Genomic DNA, 10,270 nt, shown 5'->3' with positions numbered 1-10,270 from the left:
TTAGCGCATTTTCAGTGAGTGTGAAAGTCAATATCATTTCTCAATGCTTTTATCATTTAGCGAGGGAAGTGCAGCAGTATGCCTTTGAGCTTTTCCTGATTCATAGATTTATAGGCTGATGATAGGGCCAAATGACAAGAGAGAGAGAGAAAGAGAGAGAGTCCAGTGGGGGAAGGGAGATAGATAATCAATATCGCTATGTTCTTGGGCTCCCAACTGCAGTAAATGTGCATTTGGTTTTGAGTCTTTGGCTTTAATTTGGCTTCCTGAAAAGCTAGAGAGAGAGAGAGAGAGAGAGAGAGAGAGAGAGAGAGAGAGAGAAAGCTTTAAGGTGTTTCAGAGTTTCAGGTGATTGAAGGGAGAAAGACACAGCGAGCGAGCGAAGCTCTTTCAGAAGAATTTCTCCGCACAAATTCCGGGTTTTCTGGTCACTCTTCTTGTCCATTTGTGGGGGATCTGGAAGTTTGGGTTCTCGGAATTTTGAGGTTTGACTCCTATCTCTACTGGCTTTTTTGAAATTCTGATGTGAATAGAAGTTGACCTTCCCTAAATCCCTTCTATGTGGTGGGGTTTCGAAAAAAGACCAGTCTTTGAATCTTAACTTGTTTTTTAGTTCTTAAAATTTTCTTGCAGTTTTGTTTGATTTTCTTGCCTTTACCCTGCGATTTCTTATAGATTCAGTGAATTTATCTTGCTAAATCAGCAAATACCGTTCTCCACTTCTCCCTAACTTTAGATTTTTCCTTTTGCTCTTTTCAGATAGCGGAATCTCTGGTTTCTGAATCTTCAAGAAAGGTCAAATCTGGGGTGTTTCCAGTCATTCTTTTGAGCACAAATACTTGGTATTTGTATTTGAATATTGCATAAAGCAAAGGATTCTTGGCTTTCCCTCCTAAGACAGGGTGTTTGGTTTTTGAAAACAAAGAGCTCTCATCCTGGAGAGCTTTAAGATTTATTCCCTTTTGCTTTTTTGAAGATAGAGTTTGAAACTTGGCCTCCTTTTCTAGGGTTCTTGTTTAATGGGCTAAGGATACTGCTGCTTGTCTCTGGTGTTAAACTGGAGCTTTATTCACTTCTTCTTTAGACATATACTCTGTGTGATTGACTGTACAGAAAAGAAAGCTTTCATGCATCTTTCATTATGGAAGCCAATATCTCTCTGTGCTGCTCTGATATTGGACAAAAAGAGCAGAAAGAGAGATGGGTCTAACCATTCCTCAGAAGAAGTTAAGAGGAACCCATCAGTTCTGAGGAAAGTGATAGAACACAAGCTCAGGGAGGCACTTGAGGAAGCATCTGAAGATGGGTCTCTTGTTAAATCCCAAGGGATGGACTCTGAGGCCATCGAAAATCAAGATGAGGGCTTGGGGAGATCGCGCTCACTTGCCAGATTACATGCCCAGAAGGAATTCCTCAAAGCCACCGCTCTTGCTGCAGAGCGCATATTTGAGTCAGAAGACTCCATCCCGGAACTCATCGAATCCTTTGCCAAGTTCCTCACCATGTACCCCAAGTACCAGTCATCGGAGAGGATTGATCAGCTGAGGTCAGATGAGTACTCTCACCTTTCTGGGTCTGGTCCCAAGGTATGTCTTGACTACTGTGGATTTGGGCTGTTTTCGTTTCTTCAAACTGTTCACTATTGGGATTCATCTACATTTAGCTTGTCTGAGATTACTGCCAATTTGAGCAATCATGCTTTATATGGGGGTGCTGATAAGGGTACCGTGGAACATGATATTAAAACCAGAATAATGGATTACTTGAACATCCCTGAGAATGAGTATGGCCTAGTTTTTACTGTTAGTCGTGGGTCTGCTTTTAAATTGCTGGCTGAATCATACCCTTTTCACACAAACAAGAAATTGTTGACAATGTTTGATCATGAAAGCCAGTCAGTTAATTGGATGGCTCAAGCTGCTAGGGAGAAAGGTGCCAAAGTTTACAGTGCATGGTTCAAATGGCCGACCCTCAAGCTCTGTTCAACTGATTTGAGAAAACAAATTTCAAACAAAAAGAGGAGAAAGAAAGACTCGGCTGCTGGTCTTTTTGTTTTTCCTGTTCAATCTAGAGTTACCGGTGCAAAATACTCCTATCAATGGATGGCTCTGGCTCAGCAAAACAATTGGCATGTCCTGCTCGATGCTGGTGCACTAGGTCCCAAAGACATGGATTCCCTAGGACTGTCTTTGTTTCGACCAGATTTCATCATCACGTCATTTTATAGGGTGTTTGGGTATGACCCAACTGGTTTCGGATGTCTTCTCATAAAAAAATCTGTGATGGCGAGCCTTCAAAATCAGTCTGGCCATGCTGGCTCTGGTATAGTGAAAATCACTCCGGTTTACCCCTTATATTTGAGCGATTCAATTGATGGTTTCCCTGGATTGGCTGAAGATGGTGAAGATGGAGGGGATAGTGAAGTTATCAAGGAATCTCGGCCAGGGTCTCAGTTGCCTGCCTTTTCTGGCGCTTTCACATCTGCCCAGGTCAGGGATGTATTTGAGACAGAAATGGAGCATGATAACAGTTCAGATAGGGATGGAACAAGCACAATATTCGAAGAGACTGAAAGCGTATCTGTTGGTGAGGTAATGAGAAGTCCTGTCTTTAGTGAAGATGAATCATCAGATAACTCACTGTGGATAGATTTGGGCCAAAGTCCGTTGGGTTCAGATAGTGCTGGCCATTCAAACAAACAAAAGATGGCCTCTCCCGTACCCCCGTTTTGGTTTGCCGGTAGGAGGAATAATAAGCGTCTATCTCCAAAACCTTCAAAGATATTGAACAGCCCAATGTATGACAAAGAGGTGAACCCAGGGCATCGTGAAGACCATATGCTATCATTTGATGCTGCTGTGCGTTCCGTGTCTCAAGAATTGGACCATTTCCAGGATATTCCCGAAGAAGAACAGTTCACTGAAGGGAATCTTGGTTCAAGAGAGTATAGGACCCCAAATAACCGGCTTGTTCGTGAGATAGAAGAAGTGGAAACTAGAAAACCTGATCAAATGAACTCTGCTGTGAAAGGGTATGGTCTTAACAAGGCTTCTACTTCTGAACATTTTCAGAATGGTTCGACCTCTGAGAAATGTCACGAGATTAAAGATAGTGCTATAAGAAGAGAGACAGAAGGTGAGTTCAGATTGCTCGGAAGAAGGGAAGGGAACAAATTTTCTGGTGGTAGATTTTTTGGCATAGAAGAGATTGATCAACCTGGGAGCCGGGGAAGAAGGGTTTCCTTTAGCATGGAGGATAACCACAAAGTTCGTCTAGGTCACACGCTGGAACCTGGGGAGTTATCAGCCACGAGTCTAGATGATGACGAGTACATGAGTAACGGGGAATATGATGGGCAAGAATCAGACAGGAGAGAACCCGAGATAATATGCAAGCATCTGGATCATATAAACATGTTGGGTCTCAACAAGACTACTTTTCGATTACGGTATCTCGTTAATTGGCTCGTGACCTCGTTGCTGCAATTAAGACTGCCCGGTTCAAACGGAGAGAACAGTGTATCACTTGTTCACATCTATGGACCCAAAATAAAATACGAGAGAGGTGCAGCTGTTGCTTTCAATGTGAGAAACAGCAATCGGGGTCTTATAAGACCAGAAGTTGTGCAGAAACTGGCCGATATGCACGGTATTTATCTCGGCATTGGCATCCTCAGTCACATTCGGATTCTCGATAGTTCAAAACAGCAGCGTGGAGCTTCAAATCTCGAAGTCACAATGGACAATGGCAGGCACGACGCTAAAAGTGGGTTCATCAGAGTCGAGGTCCTCACTGCATCACTCGGCTTCCTTTCTAACTTCGAAGACGTGTACCAATTGTGGGCTTTCGTGGCTAAATTCCTCAACCCAGACTTCATCAAACAAACTCTCCTCCCTACTGTCGAAGAAGAGGCTGACGCTTGAAACCCCGAACGCCATTTCAATGCTCGAGCTTTCTTTTGCCGCAGGACAAAGATGCAGAGAAGTGTGTGCTGCCTGGCAAGATTCAAGGTGGATTCTTTAGCAGCACCCTCTGCCTCTTTGATGCATTTTAGGATAATTTGTTGATTCTTGTTTTGGTTTCTGATTTTCAGCTTTAATTTTGGGATTCTGATGTGGAGTTGGATTTAGGAATTTGTATATCTTTAGGTAGTCATGACGAACTAAAGCATATATCAATGGGTTGGTTCATCATCCTCTCAACTACATTTTGCTATTTACCAGGCTGTTATTCTCTGCTGTATATATATTACATATCATTATTTCTTTAACTTCTGGGTTTTTTACAGTTATGATGTCTTTCATCTTCTCTACCGGTTTTTTGAAATGAATTTGAATTAGTGTGACATATAAGAAGTGCAACCCCTATGGAGGGTAGCTTTATAAGCCATATAATTGAAGGGTCACACAAATCTTATTTGGTAATAATTGTGTGTTGGTTCATTGCACTATGACTGCTACTTTTTGTGGTTTGGATGGGTTGGTGCATGAAATGGCGGGGGTCCTCAAACACTACCTTTTCATGTTTGGCTTGGTTGAACCTACTACATAGGAGAAGCCTAAAATGGTCTTGGGAGGGGGGGGGGGGGGGGCGGGCAGCCTGTTTTTGAAGCTATCAATTTCCAATTTTCATCGATGTTTACCCCATAAATGTGCTACAGGTGAAAAAGCGTCATTTTTCCTATAAAAAAAAGGAAAAGAAAATGATACATAGTACCTCACAGCTCTTACAAAATTTGTCATTTTTCCTATAAAAAAAAAAGGAAAAGAAAATGATACATAGTACCTCACAACTCTTACAAAATTTGCAATAAAATTCGTAACGTGTCTCTCTCTCGTTAAGCATATAATATATAAACATTTTAGTTCAACTATCAAAGTACATGTTTGTCAAGGACTTTGTGGTCTAGTGACATCAAGTTGCTCTCTTATATGAGAGATTGCAGGTTTGAGCGGTATTAACTTTTGTGCTTGAGTATTACTCAAAAAAATCAAAATACATATTTCAATTTGATATCAACCAATAAAACTACACAAATTTTTGCCGGTAACCAACCAGTTTATGCCGTTGTATTCTAGAGTGTGCCGATTGCGTTTGCGCGGAGAACTGGCATTACATGTATTAAGGGGTCGTTTGGTTCACGGAATGTCAGATTACCCTAGAGAATGTTAGATTGCTGGGAATGTTAGATTACTGGGGAATATTAGATTCCTGTGTTTGATTAAAATTGGGGTATGTAATATAATCATGTTTGGTTTAGGATTATCTTTTATACACTATATAATATCCTTAACATATTTTCATATATTTTAATAAATTTAAAAATTAAAATAAAAAAGTAAGATAACGGTATCATATATAATTACATGATTTTAAAATATTAACTAAAATCTTGAACTTGAAAAACAAAATTTTTTTATATGCTAACATAACATAATAAAAATAAAAAAAAATATAACTACAAAAATAATTATATATATATATATATATAAACTAACATAACCAAGGTTATCATACATCACCTAAAATTTTGAAGGGAATCACATTCCCTTCAAAATCTTATATGGAGGGAATGTGACATTCCTTGGGAATGTTAGATTCCCTAAGAGCATCCATATCAGTTGGAGATATTAGGGGGAGAATGTAAGAGTGAGTAGGAAAGAGAATAATGTGGGAGGGGAGGGAAAAAAAAAATCAAAACTGATTTTATAAAAAAAATATATAAAAAATAAGCATGTCATTTCTTTATTGGTTTTCTTTCCTCCATCATTAATTTTTTTTCTTGGGCAAAGTAATATCCTAACATTTGCAGATGCTCTCCACCCCTTCTCTCTCTTGATTCTCTCTCTGCCATTATGGCATTTTGGCCTCAAAAGTAGTGAATTCTCCCCCATTTCTCCTCTGATGTAGATACTCTAAGATAATATGAACCAAACACTGAAAATGTGAGCTTTAAATGTCACATTCCCTTAGTTATGTTATATAACCTGAACCAAATGCCCCAGAGAGTGTAAAGGAACTAAGGAAGTCTGCTTACATAATTTTTGGTAAGCCATATTAAAATATACTCCGTACTAAACTTTGGTAGAGTAGTTTTGGGAGGAGATGGGCTTATCTTCTTGCAGATCTCTCTCTGAGTTGAGTTGACAAGCTAAGCCAGCAGTGACGTCAAACAAATCTAACCTTCACGTAAAGGAAGTCTATATATGTTCCATTGTTCCTTCACCTTGGTTACGTTAATCCTGGCAGCTAGTACAGTAGATCACAGAAACTATGGTCCTGTCGGTTACAAGTATGTTTTGTACGTGTATATTTTCTGGGTGGATCTAATCTACTGTGCTATTTGCAACCTTTTGTCTTTTTTGTTCAATTCGTTAGTTCTTGAAAACGTACTGAAACGTTGGATTCCGTCCTTCTGTTCTGGCCAGGCTTCTAGCATGCATGTCTCCTACTAATTTATCTTTTCTGCAACCTTTTCTATGAATCAAAGCTCCGACTTTTAGTATCTATCTCTGACATTTGGTTTCTGTTCTCTTTGTCCCTCCCTTAAATATAGTCCAGACCAAAAGAATTTGTTTAGCCATATTGAGAAACCAAACGACATTCTATCTCTTCATTAAAATCATACGTTTCTTTCCCAAGTTCCAACAACTAAACTAAAACCAAATATCATTGATGTGACAAGCCAAACACATCAAGCAAGTCGAATCAAGTTTCTTACTGTTGCAAGTATGGGGGGTTGATGATCTTCCCTATTTAGCTTCTCCTCTGTAACTTCTTTCATTGCTGGCTTTCTGGCACCGGTCCAAAATGAAGGTTAATCCTCATGGCTACCCGTCCTTCTTGAAGACTTATCTTGGTGAAGCACGCTACTGGGAAAGAATTGTAAGTTATATAAACACCATCCATGAATCCATGCATCCTTGTTCTTAATTACTTTAGTTTGTGTTTGATTTTGCAGCAAATACCCTCTAAATTTGTGGACACTCATAAGAACAAGCTGGGTGGAAGCACATGGGTTCTGAGAACAGAAGATGGAACATCATGGTCCATGGAGATCATACGAGAAGGAACAGAATGTTTCTTCGGCAGAGCGGATTGGGAGAAGTTCGCAAAGCATCATGACCTACGGTTTGGAGACCAGATTATGGCTTTTCTTGTGGGAAATTCTGTGTTTGAAGTTATGGTTTACAGCCAAACTACTTGTTGCCGGGTTCTATATCCCAACCCTCACCCTACTGCTAATGAAGAAGCTTCAAGAAATGCCAAGAAACAGAAGAGGAAGTATGTATTTCGCAACAAGTCAAAAGGCTCATCAGGTATTTCTTCTTCTTTCTTCTTGGGTTTCTCTCCTTAAAGATGAGGCCATTGTTGTGCTGCAGATATGAAAGAAGAAATCTTTGACATCAAGAATGTAAAGCAAGAAGAGGGGTTGCAGACTAAGAGATACAGTACTGTGAATCTCAAAGCTAAATGCCCTTACTTTGAAACCATTGTAAAGAAGAGTCACCAGACTTTCATGGTACTTAAATTAGCTTCTTGCATATTATACTGTGCAGATTAATATATCTCTTTTAATGGTCATAATATTGTTTATTCATAATAATGTGGATGTTAGTGTGTTCCTGTGGATTTTGCACGGGAGACGGGGATAATTAATCAGAAGAGAATTGTGCTGAGAGGTGAAAATGGGAGGAGGGAGACAGTGCAGATTGGGCACTTATGCAATAGAGTCAATCTGATCAAAGGGTGGAAGTCTTTTAAGAAAGCTAATAAAATAAGGAGCGGAGACAAGTGTTCATTCACTTTGGTTAATCCCGACAGTCTGTTTGTCAAGAAACTCCGCCATTAAAGCTGATAAGAATATCATCAGCCATGGCTGCCCCTACCAAATGGGGCATATGAATTGATGATAACTGGAAAGCTGTTTTGGATCTTTTCTGTTGGTGGGTATATTTTTGGTATATCTAAATTCCTGTATTATGTTCTAATCTGGAAATGTTGGATTCCAGGCCATCTTTTAGTTCTAGCTTAGCAGGTGTGCATGGATTGCCTTTTATGTATGGAAGATGGTTAAACTAGCTATTGCAGAAGTAATGTTTGTTAGATTAAAATATCACATGCATCATATAATATGTGATAACAGGATCGACTAACCTTCAGCCATAGTTCTTGATACGGTTGAACGATCCGGACCGGTAGTCTAGTTATTAGGTTATTAGTGTTGCACCACATATTAAATACTGAATATTATCATAACTACTTATCCTAATGTTATAATAATAGTAACGGATAAACGTTACATTCTCTCACTTGGTGCAAGCACTACACTCAATAACAGAAAAACATCAACCATAATGATATGTTCTCATTAGCATGAGCAGTATCCATTATGATCAAATGCAAACTGCCATTAAGTACTTAATTAGCAAAATCTAACGAAATAAACTCTATGTTTATTCCAAGTCCCTGAAGTACATTTTCTCATCAATATAAAGCAAATGAAGGTGTACACACTTAATTGAGAACAAGTCTGAATGTCAAAGAATTTTATTAAAACTGAATGTATATATACAAATTACAAATTGGGCGAAAGTCCCATTTTCTGAATCAGATCCTTGAACTTAAACGGTGGCATGCCTTTAGTCAAGGGATCTGCTAACATCAACTCAGTATGAATGTGTTCAATAAATACAACTTTATTTTTGACACGCTCCCTAATTGCTAAGAACTTGATGTCGATGTGCTTAGTTCGACTTTCACTTTTGGCTTCGCCAGTGCTTTCTTCAGTAACCTCAGGGGGTTTCTCATTGAGAACAGCGTAATCCAACTCTAATAATCTTAATTGCAGGAGAATTGCATCTTTCCACTCCTTGTGATTATCTTCATTAAGGATTGGAACATTAATAGTTTGTGTTTGGGTGATAGGATGAGTTGCTATAAAGAATAATAATTAATGCTTGGTTAGAATTTTCGAGGCACCAAAAATTAGAGAGAGATACTAAAGTACATAATATTACCAATGTAAAATTATGCGAAAGATAAATTCGGATGCCATAAAAATTGCATGTGGGCTAAATTTTTACACATAATGAATTTACCAAAACCGAATGGTGGAAACGGAATGGGTGCGACTTTAATTTTTCCACCCTTAATGACAAAACTACCAAAACTATATGCCGATACATAATCCCTGTGGGGAAATTATGATCATAGTATGGTATTTCATCATAATTAACCCTACAAATATAACAAAATTGCCTGTGGGCTAAATTTTGCCATATCACGCAGAATTAACTACAATATTCTTGTTTTTAGCTTTATGTGAGTAAAACTTAATATGTAATTTTGATAAATTAAAGATGCCGTGGCTACTCTTTAACTAACCAAATAACATAATCACATTAGCAAGAAAGTCTAATAAACAAACAGATTAAACCAAAATATGATAGACAATCCTTAGGTATACTCCCAAAGGAAAGTTAGTCAAGACAAAGCTCGGTTAAAAACCAACTCCTTAGACAGAGTAGTGTCGTAAGGGGACTAGTAGCAACAAGGCTTTTAAGCCAGGGCCATAGAACTAGTATTCCTCCCCAAGAAACTTCCCTAATTCATGTGTTCTCATTTTTGAAGTAAAATCGTTTGAGAGATCTAAAGAGTTGTAGTTTCACCTATGGATAAGGCTTTGAATAGGGTAAACTACGAATTGTTTATGTACTTTATGTGCTTTAGGAACTTTAGAAGCACGAGTGGAGTAATAACTGAAGAGTGAGTAATAATATGCATAATCTAACCTGAAAGGCACTAATTCACCTAAAGGCACTAAATCATGCATAATCAGCATATAATTCAGACCTAAAAGGCTCTAAATTTTTCTTAATGAACATGCTTTTCTACATACATAATTATAACAGTCAAATAATTATTGCAATAAAGAAATAAATAGCATGCTCAGATTATGCATATTACTCACAAATACTCCACAATTAAATTGCAACACTTAATACAATTTAAACTGAAAAACATTATTAAATTAAAATTCAACTGAATAATTATTCAAAGTTGAATAATAATTTAATAATAGACTTAATAAAAAAAATTTCAATTGGATAATTTAGTTAGAAGAAGTCCAAATATGATGAAGATATTAAACTGAATTAATTGATGTAGTTCAAATATCAATTCAGGTTTGACCCAAAACCAAAACAGGCCCAGTAATTTTTTTTATGATGAGCCCAAGTCTAGCCCAATTGGGCCAGACCTGGCCCGT

The 10,270-nt window shown here is 38.1% G+C and overlaps 2 protein-coding genes across 2 annotated transcripts; both read left to right on the top strand.

Annotated features, from left to right (window-relative positions):
* Positions 1-4,270, top strand: LOC109180317. Its single transcript, XM_019329828.1, has 2 exons — positions 1-485; positions 760-4,270. The coding sequence occupies exon 2, from the start codon at positions 1,128-1,130 to the stop codon at positions 3,921-3,923; it is 2,796 nt and encodes a 931-aa protein (XP_019185373.1). The 5' UTR covers positions 1-485; positions 760-1,127; the 3' UTR covers positions 3,924-4,270.
* Positions 4,271-6,776: 2,506 nt separating this feature from the next.
* On the top strand, positions 6,777-7,936 carry LOC109180241 (B3 domain-containing protein REM9-like). Its single transcript, XM_019329729.1, has 4 exons — positions 6,777-6,885; positions 6,962-7,319; positions 7,383-7,522; positions 7,619-7,936. The coding sequence occupies exons 1-4, from the start codon at positions 6,811-6,813 to the stop codon at positions 7,850-7,852; spliced, it is 807 nt and encodes a 268-aa protein (XP_019185274.1). The 5' UTR covers positions 6,777-6,810; the 3' UTR covers positions 7,853-7,936.
* The last annotated feature ends 2,334 nt before the right edge of the window (positions 7,937-10,270 follow it).

This window comes from Ipomoea nil, unplaced genomic scaffold, assembly GCF_001879475.1.
Source record: "Ipomoea nil cultivar Tokyo-kokei standard unplaced genomic scaffold, Asagao_1.1 scaffold1026, whole genome shotgun sequence".
Classification (NCBI taxonomy): domain Eukaryota; kingdom Viridiplantae; phylum Streptophyta; class Magnoliopsida; order Solanales; family Convolvulaceae; genus Ipomoea; species Ipomoea nil.
The sequence above is the reverse complement of the archived record's forward strand: the minus strand, read 5'-3'. Positions and strand labels throughout refer to the sequence as shown.

Coding starts and splice junctions, on each gene's coding strand:
- LOC109180317 (XM_019329828.1), top strand. CDS start 1,128: ATGCATCTTTCATTATGGAAGCCAATATCTCTCTGTGCTGCTCTGATA.
- LOC109180241 (XM_019329729.1), top strand. CDS start 6,811: ATGAAGGTTAATCCTCATGGCTACCCGTCCTTCTTGAAGACTTATCTT. Junction 6,886..6,961: donor CACGCTACTGGGAAAGAATT/GTAAGTTATATA, acceptor TTGATTTTGCAG/CAAATACCCTCTAAATTTGT. Junction 7,523..7,618: donor AGAGTCACCAGACTTTCATG/GTACTTAAATTA, acceptor TGTGGATGTTAG/TGTGTTCCTGTGGATTTTGC.